Raw genomic sequence first — 17,764 nt, 5'->3', positions numbered from 1 at the left:
ACCATATTATCCCAATAGACCACTTCGCTCTCAGAGTGCAGGCCTACTTGTGGTTCCCAGAGTTCTCAAAAGCAGAATGGGAGGCAGAGCCTTTAGCTATCAAGCTCCTCTCCTGTGGAACCAGCTCTCAGCCTGGGTTCAGGAGGCAGACACTCTCTGTACTTTTAAGGCTAGACTTAAAACCTTCCTCTTTGACAAAGCATATAGTTAGGGCTGGCTTCAGGCAACCCTGAACCATCCCTTAGTTAGTTATGCTGCTATAGGCCTAGACTGCCCGAGGACCATTGGTGCACTGAGCTCCCCTACCCTACCCCCCCCCCCCCCCCTTCTCTCCCACCTCATGTATATTCCACCATTGAATGTTACTAACCTTGTGCTCTCTCTCTCCCCTAGTTTGTGCTCTCTCCCTCCCTCTCTCTCTCTCTCTCTCTGTACCTTCTGCAGGTGTCCCTGGTCCTGGAGCTGTTTATCGCTGATGTGCAGTTACTGGCCCCACCAACTTGCAGTGTCTATTTGTTGTTTATTGTTGCTGTTCTTTTCTCTCTGCTCTATCCACTCACCCCAACCGGTCGAGGCAGATGGCCGCCCAAACTGAGCCCGGTTCTGCTGGAGGTTTTTTTCTTCCGTTAAAGGGAGTTTTTTCCTCTCCACTGTCGCCAAGTGCTTGCTCATAAGGGAATTGTTGGGTTTTTAGTTTTAGTTTTTGTAAAGTGCCTTGAGATGATTTGTATTGTGATTTGGCGCTATACAAATAAAACTGAATTGAATTGAAAGGAGCTTGATCATGAAGGGATTTGTATGTGATCAAAATGATATATATTCTGTAATCTATTCTGGATTTTACAGGGAGCCAATGAAGAGAAGCTAATATAGGAGAAATATGATCTCTCTTGCTTGTTCGTGTCAGGATTCTGGCTGCAGTATTCTGGATTAACTGGAGGCTTTTTATTGAGTTATTGACATCCTGAAATAGAATGATAAAAGGTAGGTTGGATAAATGGTAGGTTGGATATTTGTCTATAATTAGTCAAGACTCTTAGATCAACACTAGGCTTTTTGAGTAAGGGTATGATTACTACAGTCTTAAAATGCTGTGGTACGTGGCCTGATACTAGAAATAAATTTACCAAGTCTAATAAAGACTGACAACTAATGACAGGGTGTCTTTAAGCAAATGGGGACTAAGAGACATGTTGATTATTTAGATGAAGCATCTACTGATGTAAATTCAGAGAGAGATCTATGGGAGAGAAAAAGTCTAAACATAAGTGAGGTCTTACAGATGATTCAAGAGCTATTGTAGTAGAAGATTCATTTATTGCAGGTATAGGAAGCATCTGATGAATTTTATCTCTAACAGTTGTGATTTTATTTGTAAAGAAACTCATAAGGTCATCACTGCTGAGAGCTAAGGGAACACTGGGCTCAACAGAGCTGTGACTTTTTGTCAGCCTGGCTACAGTGCTGAAAAGAAACCTGGGATTGTTCCTATTTTCCTCTACTGATGAATAGTATGCAGTTCTGGCTTTACGGAGAGCTTTTTTTATATGTTAATAGGTTTTTCCAGGCTAGATAAAATTCTTCTAAATTTGTGGAACACCACTTCCTTTCCAGCCTTCGTGATACCTGCTTTAAGGTACAGATATGTGAACTGTACCATGGGGCTAATCTCCTCTGATTCACTAACTTCTTTTTCAGAGGGTCCACAGTATCAAGAGTTTCCCGCAGTGAGGCTACAGCACGGTCAACAACATAATCAGCATTGTCCTGCTTGAACAACAAGGCAATGTTGCCATCCTAGAAAAAAGCAGAAGACAATCAAACCACAAAAATGACAGTCTTTCCAGCACTAAAAAAAAGTTTGAGTTCAGCTATACTCCAAGAACTGCCTCATATATTTCATCACTAAAAAAAAGCTGAGGCTGTCTGCCAGAACCTCACAAATTTTTGCAAAAGAGTGCCATCCTGTTCTCATAATCACAGTCCTGTTCCAGTTTTGTAACTAGGTAACCAGTGATTTTTTTTTTACAAGTCAGTTTTTTCCCAGTTCAAGAATAGAGACAGTTGTCTCTCACCACTAAATAAACTACTGAGCTTGTGCAAGAATTCAAGTATCTCAGCATCATCCCAAACATTTTCCCCTGGTAAAGCCCCTTTCCATCTCCATCAGTGTCTCTCGCTCTCATACAGACGCTTTTCTCTAAAATTCAGTTTCACCATTGCAGTTCAAAATATTAGCAATGTAAGCATGTAAATTCCTTCAGGAATGTCTGAATTAATTATACATAAATCTTAAAAAAGCAGCTGTGTTGGTGTTCCAAGAGTGTAAATGCTGCATCCTTATAAAGAGCCTCATATTATATACAGTAGATCTCCCTAATAAAACTCTTAATAAATCTAGCACAGGCTAATGTGTGTAATCTTATCTAATGTCCTCAGCAAGGGCAGCATGGTGGTTTGGTGGTTAGCACTGTTGCCCCACAGCAATAAGGTTCCTGGTTCAAAACTTGGCCCTTTCTGTATAGAGTGTGCATGTTCTCCCCTGTGCTTGCATGGGTTTTCTCAGAGTACTTTGGTTTCCTCCCACAGTCCAAAAACATGTATGTCAGGTTTGGTGGTTCTAAATTGCCCATAGGAGTGAGTGTGAGTGTGGTTGTTCATCTATGTGTAGCCCTGTCATGGACTGGTGACCTGTCCAGTGTGTAGCCCTGCCTTTCACCTGACGAGAGCTGGAATAGGCTAAAACAGATCCCTGTGACCCTAAATAGGAATAAGTGGACATAGATGATGGATAAATACTCCAAGAATCATCAATTTCCTACATTAATCTCAGGGAATAAATATTGAAGAAAGACTGAGGAAGAGAGTGGAGCTTTGTTAAAGCCTCAGGCAGCAAATTGAGAATGAAGACAGAAGAGAAGAGCATCAACAAGAAAGAGGAGGTCAGAATAGAAGTATGTATGTGTGAATGTACACATATGTGTCTTAGACATAGCTTCAGCCTGCATTTTTAGAAAAGGGTGACAGCAGTATAAGGTATTGTGCCACAGAGGAGCTGTACTCACCGTCAGCATTAAAGCCTCAGGACACACACATACCCCAAATGATTGCAGTAGCCCACCCAGAAGAAAGTCTTTTCTTAAACACACAGCCTAGTTTTACTATGCTGCCTGCTAGTATAATCTCTCAGGGAGTGAGGTCATCTCCCAGCATTAGAGTACACATTATCCAGCTTAGGCTGGAATAGCACACTTGCAGCATTAATAAATAAGCATAAATACTAATCATCCTCTTTTGCCTTTTAAATCTTCCAGTTTCATTGATATCATCTTAGTGTTGTTTAATTATTTTTATATTGATTCATTGCATTCTCTCCTCCTTGTTTTGCAACCAAGATAAGCTATTAATAATCCTTTGTCAAATGTCAGACATATGTGTGCATCTGCTAAAAATTGACTGCTTTTGTCACATATTTGAATGACTATGTGTTTTTCCAGTATGTCTTAAGTACTCACATCGCAGTGTGTGTGTGTGTGTGTGTGTGTGTGTGTGTGTTACCAGGGACAGCAAGCTGACCATGTTGCTAAGGGAGTCGCTAGGCAACATGAATTGCCGGACCACCATGATTGCTCACATCTCTGCCTCACCCAGAGATTTCTCAGAAACCCTTTCCACCATCCAGATTGCTTCTCGCGTCCTCCGCATGAAAAAGAAGAAAACTAAAGTAACTGTGGTGAGTTTTAATCGAATCTTGATGTTTCATTAAAATTGAAAGATAACTTTTAATAATCCCATAAAACTAAAACTTTAGGTTCAATCATCCTCAAGATAAAGACAACAGCTTGTCACTGTTAATATACATGGACATGGACATGTCTGTCTAACACTGAACTGTTCAGTGTCCATGTCAATCTTAGAGTGAAACACACACATATCCTACTTGAAATTACACTGCATAGTATTTCTGGAATTTATGTGAAAATCTTAGTTTTAAACTACAAGTAGAGATATCGTTGATTACAATAACACACCGTTGTGCTGTTTTAAAACCTCATGCATTTACCATCTCCTTTCCTTTTTCTACCAAACCACATGTGCCTGTAGTTCTGCTGACACCACCAATCTCTCACCTCTCATCTCTAATGCTCATTTATTTCAGAATTGTTCAGTGGATGAAAAAGAGTTCCTGTGAGGGTGTGCAAGATCTAAAAAATGTTTAACTACTGACATAAATGTACCAGTTTGTTATAGAAATTGGAATAACTATATTAAACAGAAATACATTATATAAAGGTTCTTACTTTAAGTAGGTTGGGTAACTTGGCTAGGGTGTTGGACCAGAATCATCCTTTTTCCTCTCGTCTATCTTTCCTGCATTCTGAGCTGTCAATTAAAGACTAAAAAAGCATGTGTTATCTCTCTCCATACTTGCCTCCACCTTGCTCATCATCTGATCTCTCCTCAGCAATACACCTCCAGCTCCTCTGGAGGAGAGAGCTCCTGTGAGGAGGGTCGTATGCGTCGTCCGACTCATCTGCGTCCTTTCCATCATCGTGGAGATGGTGACCTGCCATTGCTGCGCCTATCCAGTGACCCTGACGAATACTCGAGCAGCGAGCAGTCTTGTGACACAGTGATCTATGTGGGCCCAAATGGGGCTGCTGTGTCAGATAGAGAACTGACAGACAATGAGGGACCACCAGAATTTGTACCAATTATTCCTGCATTGCTTCAAGGAAAAACAGAGCACCATCAAACACTGTGTCAAAACCACACACCTGGAGCCCAGAACAAGGTAATTTAAGTATTTTACATTTAGATAATCGGAAGTAATCAGAATATTTATTGTGAAGAAATATCAGATGACTTTCCACTCCTGCAGGTGCAGCCAGAAGACCAACCCAGTGGCCCCTCTCAGCCCTTGTCCCAGCCCTCTCAGTCACTGCTTGGGCAGCCATTGGCTCCTGTCCCAGAGGAAGGAGCTGAGTGCCTGAAGTGTAACACCTTTGCTGAGCTGCAGGAGAGGTTGGACTGCATTGATGGCAGTGAAGAGGTGATAAGTCCTTTTCGTCTTTTTTGTTGTTAATACAGTGGGTACGGAAAGTATTCAGACCCCTTTAAATTTTTCACTCTTTGTGTCATTGCGGCCATTAGACAAAATCAAAAAAGTTCATTTTATTTCTCATTAATGTACACTCAGCACCCCACCCCATCTTGACAGAAAAAAACAGAAATGTAGAAAGTTTTGCAAATTTATTAAAAAAGAAAAACTGAAATATCACATGGTCATAAGCATTCAGACCCTTTGCAGTGACACTCATATTTAACTCACATGCTGCCCATTTCTTCTGATCCTCCTTGAGATGGTTCTGCTCCTTCAATGGCTGCAATGACACAAAGAGTGAAAAATTTAAAGGGGTCTGAATACTTTCCGTACCCACTGTATATAAGAAAACAGAAGCTACCAGAGAAGAGAGTCTAGATCTTGATGAAAACCAGAGAAGGAAAGGTAAAATTAGTGTTAATGTGATGGGATCTGTATTTGGTGGTAATTTCAAAATTTGACAGGTTATTTCATTTGACAGTTGAAAACTCTTATAAAATTGAAAAAAGATTTTGTCTATATATGCATAAATAGCTGCATAACACTTTACTCACACCTTGCTTTTGAAGTGACAATTTTCTGTCCCAGGTTCCAGGTTTTCATGTTGTTAGCAGATCTTGTTTATTCTCAGTCCCCAGCAATGATGGGGGCTCTCTTGGATAACAATGTGGTATTATTCTGAAATTATTGCAAACAATTAAATCAAACTGTCCCAGGTATTGTCAAAGAATTAAGGTTTTCTCTTTTTCACCCATTGCTGCTATCCATATTTTCAGGTGGCTAAGTTCCCCTTTGAAGAGGTTCCAGCAAACAAACAAGGTGCCAATCAAGAGCAATGTCCACCTCCAGCTATCCAAACCTCAGCTCCTGCTCGTGTGCTGGATACAGAAACAAAAACAGGTCAAATTTGAAATTCACTCATTACATACAGTAATACATTACAAAAGTGACCTTCTTCTTCTTCTTCTTCATATTTGTCACACATTTTAATCCAAATACATACACTTTAAATACAAAATTCAGTTTTTAAATGATGATTTCATTAAGGGAAGAAAGCTGTCCAAACCTTCCCGGCCCTGTGAAAAAGTAACTGCCCCCTAAGCCTAATGACCTAATGGTGGCAACAACTGCAATCAAGCATTTTCAATAACTGGCAAGGAGCCTTCCACATCACTGTGGAGGAATTTTGTCCACTCTTCTTTGCAGAATTATTTTAATTCAGCCACACTGGAGGGTTGAAGAGGGTTTTTGAGCAGGAACGGCATGTTTAAGGTCATGCCACAGCATCTCAATCGGATTTAAGTCTTGACTTTGACTAGGCCATTCCAAACCCTTAATTTTGTTTTTTTGAGACATTCAAAGGTGGACCTGCTAGTGTGTTTGAGATCCTTGTCCTGCTGCATAACCCAAGCTTGAGGTCATGAACGGATGGCCGAACATTCTCCTTCAGGATTTTCTGGTAGAGCTTAGAATTCATGGTACCATCAATTATAGCAAGTTGTCCATGTCCTGAATCTGCAAAGCAGCCCCAGACCATCACACTACCACCATCATGTTTGACTGTTGGTATGATGTCCTTTTTATGAAATGCTGTGTTAGTTTTACACCAGATGGATGCAGGATGCATACCTTAAAAATAGTTTTTTGTTTCATCAAGTTTCTCTCATCAGTCCACAGAATATTTGCCCAAAAGTCTTGGGGATAATCAAAATATTCTTTTAGCCAATGTGAGACGAGCCTTTGTGTTTTTATTTTTGTTCATTTTTTTCTTTCTTATTGTTGAATCTTGAACACTGACCTTAACTGAGGCAAGTGAGGCCTGCAGTTCTTTAGATGCTGTTCTGGGTTCTTTTGTGAACTCCTGGATGTGTCGTCATTGTGCTCCTGGAGTAATTGCGGTAGGCCAGCCACTTGAAGGGTTCACCATTGTGTTTTCCATTTATGGATAATGGCTCTCACTGAGGTTCACTGGAGTCCCAAAGCCTTAGAAATGGTTTTGTAACCTTTTCCAGACTGATACATCAATTACTTTGTTTCTCATCTGTACTTGAATTTCTTTAGATCGCAGCATGATCTCTTTTAGCGTGCTTCACTTTGTCAGACAGATTGTATTTAAGTGATTTCTTGATTCAACAGGTCTGGCAGTAATCTGGCCTGTATGTGGCAAGTGAAATTATATTAGCTTTCCAAAAAATCTGGTAAATCACAGTTCTTTTATGATTTAGCACTCTACTGTATACTGTAAAAACCTGTATCATAATATTCTTGGGGTCCAAACATCTTGTGACCATCACATCATTTAAAAGGCTAACGTGAATAATGTAGATAAATGTAATTTAGCATCAAACCAACACCACTGTACGTTAAAAGTTTCTTTTGCATTTCACCTTTGGGTCCTAATCCTGCCCATCATCCCCAGGCTTTGCATGTGGTGTAGGAGGTACCATTAACCTCTCTGTCACCTTGGCAGTAGCAGGGTGCAGAAGGAGGACAAATGACCAGCAGCTACAGGAGATTAAGGTGGTGGTGGAGGAGGCAGAGCTGGCCCAGACAATGATCCACAGCCTAACTCAGAGTTCTGGATCCCCCATAGTTACTAGTACCAGGAGCGTTTCAGCAAGCAGCAGTATCAACTCTAAACCCTTGCACAGGGCCAAAAGCTCCCATCTGCATGACAGGTGAGGACACATGGTACTGCATGCCCAAAAATCTAAATCTGATCTATTGGATATCAGTTGAAAAATGGTATTCTCTGTTATTTTACTAAACAGCTGTGAGAATCTGAATGTGGGCAGTAGCACTGAGGGGAAGGGACGTCCACTAGGATCACCACGTCTTGGCATTGCCAGCTTGACCAAAACCTCAGACTACAGGTAAAATATGCATACACACATACTATGTGCAATAAGCTCTCTGGACTCTGAACCTCTTTATTTCATCCAGTTTTGACAGAAACTATTTTCAAAATGTCTTAATGCTTGAAATATGAACACAAAAATAATCTGATTCCTCCTCAGGCCACCGTCCTCCCCATCCCAACGGTGTAAAGTGTACACCCAAAAGTGTGTGATGCCAGCAACGCCCACTGTGTCCTCACACACTCTGGCTCAGGATGTCCAGGCCACAGACACTCTGACCTTAGACAGTATGCATCTTTCTATATATTTATTCTTTACAATGAAACCTTTAATACACACTGGATATCTATCATATAAATTATATGATATTTTTATGTGTTTTTATAAGTGTTCTAATTCAGTGTTTTGTTTATTTTCCTTTCTTAAGCTTGCTTTTTTCACAGATATTATAAACTTGTCTGTGTTATCTTCCTTGGTGTATGTGATTTTCTTTCCTAAAGTTAAACATACAATCCTTGAAACTGTTGTGTAGCAATACACTGGTATTGTAATTGGTACACTGGAATACATATCTACTATGCATATATTTGTTCCCCCATTATATGTTGCGCCCACTTGGATAGAAATCAAGAAGAAACAACTATACTACCAGAATGAAAATAAACATTTTTACTAATTTTTAGAACCCAGGATCATTGCCACAAATGGCAGAAAATGGTATTCATATTCTCTTTGAATCTAAAATATTGATAGTTAATGAATTAAGTTTTTTTTCTTTTTCCTGTTGTAAAAATGTTGTAATTAGCTACCAATGCTCTTAAAGTCTTAATGCATAAACAACCTGTTATTGGCATTCTTCCACACATTCCACATCTAGTGCTGTTTTATACAACGGGCTGTGTAACTGTCTTAAGTAATTTAAATATGAGCACAATGCTATTTATCTGCATAATAACCAGTGTTTTGAAATTGGCCTCATAGCATGATGCCAGTTTTCTAAATTACCAGTGCACCAGTGGGCACACTTGGAAACAAAATTAATTATGACACCAAGTGTGTATTTCTGATTGCGCAGACAGTTTGGCTACAGACAGCGGCCGTTCTTCTACAGAGTCCCTGCTGTCCAGGACTTCTCCTGTGGGCTTGAGCCCACAAGTCAAAGAGCCAACTCCATCTCTGTCTGCCAGCCTGGGCTCAGCTGAGACACTCTGTGATGATGATGTACCACCGATACCAATGGACATGCACAAGGATGGTGAGTTTCAGGAAAACTGAGGTATTTGTACACAAGGAAAGGCGAGTAAGAAGCAATAAGCGAATGAGTCATATTCAGACCTTTACAATGAAAATGACAGATATGTATCTCAAGAAATGTGGTAACTCTTTTCTCTTTCTTGCACTCACAACATCAGGACTGGCTGTATCTGTATCTGTAAGATCAGCTGGACCTCTCTTCCTTGGGGACGATGAACTAGTGTACACAGTGGCTTTTGGTGGTGAAGAGAACCTTGATATTGCAGCTCTTATGGAGACTCATGACCTGACCTGTCGTCCGACAAGCATCATTAGCTTCAACAGCGACTGTGGCTCTGTGCCTGCTCTTGCTTCAGGCTCTCAACCCATCAGCATCGTCAGTGGCTCCAGTGAGAATGGAGCAGTGGAGGATTATCACATACCTGCATGTCTGGCAACAACCACAGGTGTTACAGAGGTTGTTGCTATGGCTGAGGTTAGTTATTACTGAATTGCTTTGCATTTACAATAATTTAAGATATTTGTCTAAATGTGTCAAAAAATTGATGTGCTAAAAAAGACAGATATGATTTACATCACAACTAAATTCTGATAATGATACATTTTTGACAGCATTGTCATTCCCAAATATTGTTCGTTGTTGCAGGTGGCAATGTCCAAGCTGCGGATCGAAAGTGAAGCCTTAGCCACAGTGGTGTCTACCTGTGATTCACCTGTTTCATCCTGGATCAGTGACCTGAGTATGGGCAGTGAAGCTGATCATTCTCTCCACAGCTTCAGTCAGTCCCAGAGTCAGCAAGGGGAGGCCATGGCTGAACTTGAACCCAGCCAGAACTTTGGAGTTGAGGCGCTGGATGGTTATGAAAGCTGCAGGAGCCCCACAAGAGGGAATCTGGAAGAAGAGCTTGTGCTTGCAGAAAATGGGAGTGAAATGGGAACTCCCACCAAAGACAGGTTGAGAAAACTGCCTCTGCCTCCCACTATGGCGAAAACTAACCATCAAATTCTGGCAGGACCTGGACCTGGTCCTTTCAAGAGCACCATTAGTGTTCACCCATGTGTGGCTGTTAAGCCCCTAATGATTCAGGATTACACCATCCTCTGCTCACCTACTAAGACAAGCCTAATCAAAGACACAGGCAAATTTAATGCACCACTTTTAGCTTCTATTTCCAGCGAGATGAGCTTTGAAGACCCCTGGTTGAAGCGTGGCATGGAGGTGGCAGAGAAATCAGAGAAGCGAGAGCCAGTGCACTTAAAGAACCATTCTGGGGAGATGGCTCGAGCTGGGAGCAGCGACCACTGGAGCTCCTCAACGGATGGTGAGAAAGAATTAAATGTCAAAAGTAAAAGATTTACCGGCTTCCTCAATTAAATCCTTGTTCTTTCTTTGACTTTTACCAGGTATTGATCATGGCAGCTGTAGTTCAGGTGGTAAGGCTGTGCTATCTCCAGATTCCTTTAAGAGAGTGGTGGATGGTTGTGAGATGGTCACTGTTGTTGGAGGAGAGTGCCTTACTAGTAGCTACAGCCCAGACAGCCATCGTACTGCCAGTCTTCCCCGTGGCTGGCATCGTCTCAACCGCCATGACGGCTTAGATAATGTAATCGATTACAGCAAACTTAGTGTGACCACTTCAACTCCCTGCAGTCCCCGAGCAACACTTAACCGCCAGGGGTCAACTGGAAAACAATACTTTTTCTCCAACAAGAAGGGGGGAATCCCACCTCTCCCACCAGAACGAAAGTCCAGCCTTGACCAGCGCAACAGGGCAGCCAGCCCTCTCCACCAATCCATCTCACTACTGGGCTGCTCGGCAGATGATGCAGGGATATCTGGATTTGGGACCAGACAACGTGGCTCCAGCATTGACAGTAGTAGACTTTTCAGTGCCAAGTTGGAACAGCTTGCAAACAGAACCAACTCTTTGGGTCGGGTCCCCAGTTCCCACAGTGGTTCCCACCATTATGAATTCTTCTCTCTAGAAAGAGGTGAGAGCCTGAGAGGGGGAGCAGGAGCAATGAGGGGGGACAGCACCATGCCACGATCAGGACGCAGCCTCACCCGCACTGGATCTGTATGTTGTCCTACTGGAAACACCACCAGCCCCACTTTCAATACCAATCGCAGCCCAATCAGCGCTCCCCAGTCACCAGCCAAAACCAGCAGCCAATCAAAGATCTCAGCAGTCAGTAAGCTGCTTATGACCAGTAGTCCCAAGGCCAGGAGTCTGTCAGCCTCCAGCACCAAGATGCTGAGCTTCTCTACCAAGTCTTTAAGCCCAGCTACCAGCCGCAGCTCCAGCCTTCCTCCTACTGGAAAGGCAAGTATGCTACTTCACCATGAATATACTTTCACACATTTTAACATCTGCAAACTTCATGACTAAGCTAAACAGACAAAACCATGAACTATGTAAATAGCATTACCAACCAGTCTGAGAAATGCCTCTTTGTGCAGTGTTATTATACACAAAAAGAAACACAGATCATATTTATCAATAACTTGATGCAAGTACTCTAACATATGTACCTGTTACATCAGCCCCAGTGCTCAGTCCAAGGCCCCCTGCAGCAACAGGGACCTTCTCTTGGATCCTGTTCTACCCAGTCTCTGAGTCGCAGTCGAGGAGGGAGCCTGGCTGCAAAGCTGCCTCTCCGGGCTGTCAATGGACGAATCTCAGAGCTCCTCCAGGGAAGTGCAGGTTCTCGATCCAGGAGTCAAACCCAGGAAGGATGCACAGATTCTGGAGAGGAAAGGGGAGCTGGAGGGGCAGGGTTGGTCTATATTACTTGACTAAATGTTACATTTTAAACATTAATTAGGACATCCTAATATATGCGCAAGTAATAGTTTCTAGACAGTAGACATCATTCATATGTTACGTTAGAATATTACCATTAACAGTGCTGATCCAATGATTTCAAAAGGTGTGTTTTGTGTGTGTGTGTGTGTGTGTGTGTGTGTGTGTGTGTGTGTGTGTGGATCAACTTCCATCAGGGAGTTTTGTTTTCTCTGCCCTATTACCTAAAAAGTAACAGGTTTCAAAAATGGTATTACAACAGTGCTTCCTGTCTCTTCCAATTTTCCTGTTCTTAGTGGCTGGGGAGCTGGAGCAGGAGGTGGTGGAGGAGGTGAACCAGGAGAGGAGGGGACAGCAGTTGTTCAAACGCTTCCCTCTCCATACAGCAAGATCACTGCTCCAAGAAAACCACATCGCTGCAGCAGCGGACATGCCAGTGACAACAGGTATAACGTAAAGTTCAGTAAGAAATTAAAACATTTAAAATTGATTTTGGTGATTTTATTTTTTGATTCTACTTTTAACTATGATCTAATTTTGCTTCTAACAGCAGTGTACTGAGTGGTGAGCTCCCCCCGGCCATGGGGAAGACAGCCTTGTTTTACCACAGTGGAGGCAGCAGTGGGTATGAGAGCATGTTGAGAGACAGCAGCGAGAACACAGGAAGTACCTCCTCTGCTCAGGACTCCCTTAGTGAACACAGCTCAGCCACCACCTCCTCTAGACGGAGCACTAAGAGCAGCAAGAAGAGCAGGAGCAACACAGGTCAAGAAAACTTTTCAGGAAATCAGCATAATATACTATTGTTATTATTTAACTTTATGTCATTTGCCTTAATCAGCAGAGCTGCAGCATATTGTACCTGTATTCAAATATAACAAAACAAGTTAGGCATAAAATTGTACACACTTGACAAATGCACATACGGCTAGTTCTTTAAGCATGACAGAATGTGACAGTCAGGGATCTCTACATGAAGAAAACACTGGTGAGAAAAAAAGCACAATAAGAAAGGGAAAAGTGAATAAAGCTGTGGTTGCAGAAGGTACAGGTCGGAAAGGTGACCCTGACCACCCATCTGTGAAATGGTAAAGGAAATCTGCTGGTGTGAGCTGTAATAAATATATATTCACCAGAACACTACACAGAGCCTGACCACCAAGTTATAATCCTCTGTGCATTATACTAGATTGGACAGAGGCAGCACATCCTGCTGTGCTCTGATTATTGATTGAAATTGAAATATTGCTTTCCATCCATGTGTGTAGGATGCAACCTCAGCTCCTATCTTTATCTGCCATACAGATAAAGTCTGGATTTACTCACATTTCACTTGAACCAGTGATCACTGATATCAAGTTCAGGCAGACAAAATATGAATAATAAGAGGAAGAAAGGACATATGTGCCATACACTGAAGCAATGTGCAAAGATATGTGTAACCAAAATGTTAATCACATCAACAGCTGAGTCTCTTTTTGTGCTTGATTTCAATTTGATTGGATTCACTAGCTCTCTCTTAATTTTTCTTCCATGTCTCTTTCTGTCATTTTTTTTCATTTATCCACCTTACATATTTCTCTCATTACTTGTTACTCTCATACAGCCCTCGTTATTCACCTTCCTGCAGACCCTTTGTCTTCCTCTGTCCCCTTACATGCTGCTTCATGCTACGTAATGAAATACATATGTCTCTCCTTGGCCTTTCTGTGCTGCACTGAGACCAAAAGACAGCTCTAGTCTTATTAAAATCCCTACTTTTTTCTACCTCTATCTCTCCCTCTCACACACATACCTTTTCTGTCTGAATTTGATAAGTTACATTCCTGTCAAAGTGGCTGGGAACTTCTATGCAAAGTGTGTATGCGTGTGCATCTATGAATGTGTATGTGGGCAAATTCGACATACAGAGTGATCTACTGCTCATATCTATGAGCAGTATAAACAGAAACTAAACTAGTTACCTTCTTTCACACTCTTGTTTTTCTGTCCTTTTTCAGTCACTCACTATACTCACTGTCTTTTCCTTTCTCCATCTCTCCAGTGATTTATCTATTTCCCTCTCTCTCTCACCCATGATGTCTTTCCTCAGATGACAGAAATGCTGCCTTTATATTCTTGTCATCGTTTCCCCTGTAGGACACTTATTCTGATTCAAAGCACACTATAAATAGTAAACAAGTTCGGATTCCCTACTAAGCAATAGGACACTTAAGTTATATTGTATATACTGTATGAATGCGGCTGTAGTATTTTCCAGTAAAGAAACTTTATTCTGCCAGTTATTTGGCAGACTATTTTCTTAGTTGTTCAAGTAATGTTGTATATTAGTAACAATTAAAGCTAAGTGACTGTCAAGCTAAGCCATGCTACTGCTGATGTACAGGCAACAGGAGTTGCAAGTTTTTTGTCACAAATAAAATGTACAACTGACTATAATCCCATGCTTGTCAAAGATATAACTCTTTCATGTAATTTTTAAAAATGTGCTATATATCACTGCTACAATAGGTACTGAGCATAAAGAAAAAATTCATTGTTGTCTCAGTTAAAGGCTACAGTATACAGCATCTCTACATCTGCAGATATTTTGTAAAAAATGATAGTGTGTCACACTTTTTATTTATCTTCATTCTGTGTGTTCTTTCAGGCCTCCAGCGTCGTCGCCTAATACCAGCACTAACCTTGGACTCTTCCGCCTCCTCACCATCTCACCGCACCTCCAAACAGGCCATTACTTCCTCTTCTTCCTCTTCCTCTAGCCCAGGTGCATGCTGGGTAGATGGGCCACTGGGGCCCCCAGCTCCCTCCAACCTCTGGGGTACAACAGCAACATCAGAAACCTTTGAGATCAAGGTGTATGAAATAGATGATGTTGAGCGACTACAGAAGAGGAGGGACAAAAGAGGGAGCAAGGTGAGAGAGGCGGGGCGTGAGTGTGGGTGAGAGGAGGTCGTATAGCCAAACTAGATGTGAAAATAATCACTTCCCAAAATTCAGAGGATGGAGAAAAATAGTGTGGAGGAGAGTAACTGGAAATGAGACAAATGAACAAAAACACATAAAACGGTTAAAGAAATAATACAGTGTGTGATGATATTATACAGTATGGTGGTAGGGGGAGGGGAAATAAAGACTAATTTCAGGAGAGATTTGTAGATGGAAAGCAAAATAGCAAAAAGGCAGGCCCAGGGACCACAATGCATATTGCACTTGATGTCAATGAAACTGTTTTAATGAATTAATAACTTAGGAACACAGTATAAAGCAATATATTGTTATGTTGGACAGTGCTGCATGAGGAAATTACTGGACTTTAGAAGAACTAATGTGTTTTATAAGTACAAGAAAAAAAAAATTCAGAAAATGAATGAATCAACATTAGCATTATGTTCAGTTTAAATAATGATGATTTAAATAAATCTACATTATATTCCTCTTTGTGTAGCTTCTGAAGTATCCTTTTATAAATTATGAATACAAAATACAGAGTGCTACTGCAAAACTAAAATTGTTGCAAATGATGGTGCAGGATTTTTGGAATCATACTCTCAAACCCTTATGTATTCAGAAAAGGGAGCACTGTGAGCTTTGAGAATGAGAGATGGAGAGAAAAGCATGAAGTAATAGATTTTTCCTGCAGCATCCATAAGAGAACTATTTAACCCCTCACTGTTCCAGTGAGGGAGCTCATGCTCTGAAAGTTTTCAACTGCGGTCACACTGAGGTGTGAATGTATGTAACTGTGAATGTTAAACAGGCTGCTGCTGAAGCAGGGCCACATGTGTTTCACAGCACATTTCTCTGGATAAATAATGGTGAATAAAATCCATATCTGCCTGCTCTCTCTGTCTTTCTCTCTCTCTCTCGCTCAATCAGGAAGTGGTGTGTGTCAGTGCCAAGCTTCGTCTGTTTGAGCACCGCCAGCAGCGAATCAGTGAAATCAGAGCCAAGTACCAGTGTCTGAAGAAAGAACTGGAGCAAACCAAACAGTACCTGATGTTGGAGCCACACAAGTGGACCACAGAGTGTAAGTGTAGGAAGTGAGAAAGAAAAGCATTACAAGTTAACATGCATATTTGTCTCAATGTTTTGACAATTTGTTTATATTCAAGAGCATGTTATGTATTCTGAGTGTAATGGCAGTCAAATCCAATTACCAGGCTTCACTTCTGGATAATATATACAGTATATGTTACAATTCCTTCATTTATCTGTCTCGATGGTCTCTGACTTCACTACACTGTTTGTTCCTTCCTGTTGGTTCCTTCCTAAGACATAACTCTCAGGTTCAGTAATTTCCAAAAAAATCTGGGCACCATAGTTTTTAGCAAACATTACTCAAATAGACGCAGTGTGATAGAGAACAATGTTCAACTGTGGATTGATACGTGTTTGATGCTCTAGCGAATATTACTAAGTTACTAAGCAAAGTAAAGGTAATTCAGCATACTAGTGCTACTTAATGATGTGTTTTTGGACAACAACAATTGTCTGTAATGCAGAGGAATAGGCTTCTTCAGATTTCGGCTGCAAAAACAATACTCTAATTTAATTTTTACATACAGACAACAGTGTTTTAACAATTTGAGACTTTTTGTCTGCTTGTCTGTCCATATCCAGTTGAGCTACAGCAGGCCTATGAGGTGGATTCACTGGAGTATCTGGAAGCCCTGGAGACAGTGACAGACAAACTGGAGACTAGAGTCAACTTCTGCAAAGCCCATCTCATGATGATCACCTGCTTTGATGTGTCCTCAAGGCATCGGTAGACAGAGACATGGAGACAGAGAGAGAGGGGGAAGGAAAGGTTGGAGAGGAACACACGCAGCTGTTCCCTAGTAGACATGTAGAACTTTCATGACCTGATTAGCGAAAAACATTTCACTGGATGACTGTACAGATGGAAGGAGGGGTACAGGGATGGACTGCTCAATTGATCTATCTTATATCTCCAGACGTAAGTTGGCATAAGGACAGATGGATGGAGAAATTGATGGATTAAAGAAATGTAAAATATATACAGCTAACAGGCCAATGGACAAAATCTTTGTGTTGGGGCTTGGAAACACCTTCACATACAAAAAATGAACACCATTTAATGACTAGGCTACTTTGAATCAGATAAATATAGCTGCTCAAAGGGACAGACAAATGGTTGAGCTTGAAACGTCAAACATAATCAAGTGACCACATTTTTCCAGAGAACTGAATATGTGGCTGCTGAAAAATCTTTCAATGGAGAAAGATAAAGAAGAGGAGATTGAGAAGAGAAGAAGGACCTTTGAGAGCCACTGGCTATAAATAGAGTGCTGACTCAGAAAGGCCTGGTATTGTTGTACAGTTGATAAAAAAGACTGTCCAAGAGAAGGGCAAAGAAATTATTTAGATAAGTGCCTTGTGAACATTGAAACAATACCAAGACCAATTCTTTTTCTCTGAATTTGTGTACATGAAGTAAGTTTGGTGCTAGCATAGAAAAAACACAGAAGATCAGTGTCTTTGGAAAATCTATACTTATATCCATTACTAAATGTTGTGTTTTACTGTGGGTCACTGTTCGTCTCATAAACAAACTAATATTACTTTTAAATTAGTTTTTACTTTTTTTATCTTTTAATTTAGTACCCTGGTGAAAGACCATATTTTTGTTTTCTGTTTGGATCTCTAATAACAAAGAAGACCTAAAGGAATATGAAGACTGAAACCAAGTCTTTTTAAAACATCTGAAATGTTGCAAGGAG

General features: G+C 41.1%; 1 protein-coding gene across 1 annotated transcript in view; it reads left to right on the top strand.

Moving 5' to 3' along the window:
- kif26ba (kinesin family member 26Ba) overlaps positions 1-17,483 on the top strand; it is a 111,422-nt gene extending 93,939 nt beyond the window's left edge. The window contains exons 12-28 of the mRNA XM_026293072.1: positions 3,562-3,733; positions 4,466-4,795; positions 4,883-5,053; positions 5,881-6,004; positions 7,524-7,782; positions 7,876-7,977; positions 8,122-8,249; positions 9,038-9,217; positions 9,375-9,691; positions 9,863-10,538; positions 10,621-11,540; positions 11,762-11,994; positions 12,317-12,466; positions 12,571-12,785; positions 14,671-14,936; positions 15,900-16,050; positions 16,644-17,483. Of these exons, the coding sequence (XP_026148857.1) occupies positions 3,562-3,733; positions 4,466-4,795; positions 4,883-5,053; positions 5,881-6,004; positions 7,524-7,782; positions 7,876-7,977; positions 8,122-8,249; positions 9,038-9,217; positions 9,375-9,691; positions 9,863-10,538; positions 10,621-11,540; positions 11,762-11,994; positions 12,317-12,466; positions 12,571-12,785; positions 14,671-14,936; positions 15,900-16,050; positions 16,644-16,792 (4,543 nt within the window). The 3' untranslated portion in view covers positions 16,793-17,483. The remainder of the gene's footprint in view (positions 1-3,561; positions 3,734-4,465; positions 4,796-4,882; positions 5,054-5,880; positions 6,005-7,523; positions 7,783-7,875; positions 7,978-8,121; positions 8,250-9,037; positions 9,218-9,374; positions 9,692-9,862; positions 10,539-10,620; positions 11,541-11,761; positions 11,995-12,316; positions 12,467-12,570; positions 12,786-14,670; positions 14,937-15,899; positions 16,051-16,643) is intronic.
- Positions 17,484-17,764: the final 281 nt, after the last annotated feature.

The sequence above is a fragment of the Mastacembelus armatus genome, chromosome 3, assembly GCF_900324485.2.
Source record: "Mastacembelus armatus chromosome 3, fMasArm1.2, whole genome shotgun sequence".
Taxonomy (NCBI): domain Eukaryota; kingdom Metazoa; phylum Chordata; class Actinopteri; order Synbranchiformes; family Mastacembelidae; genus Mastacembelus; species Mastacembelus armatus.
The sequence above is the reverse complement of the archived record's forward strand: the minus strand, read 5'-3'. Positions and strand labels throughout refer to the sequence as shown.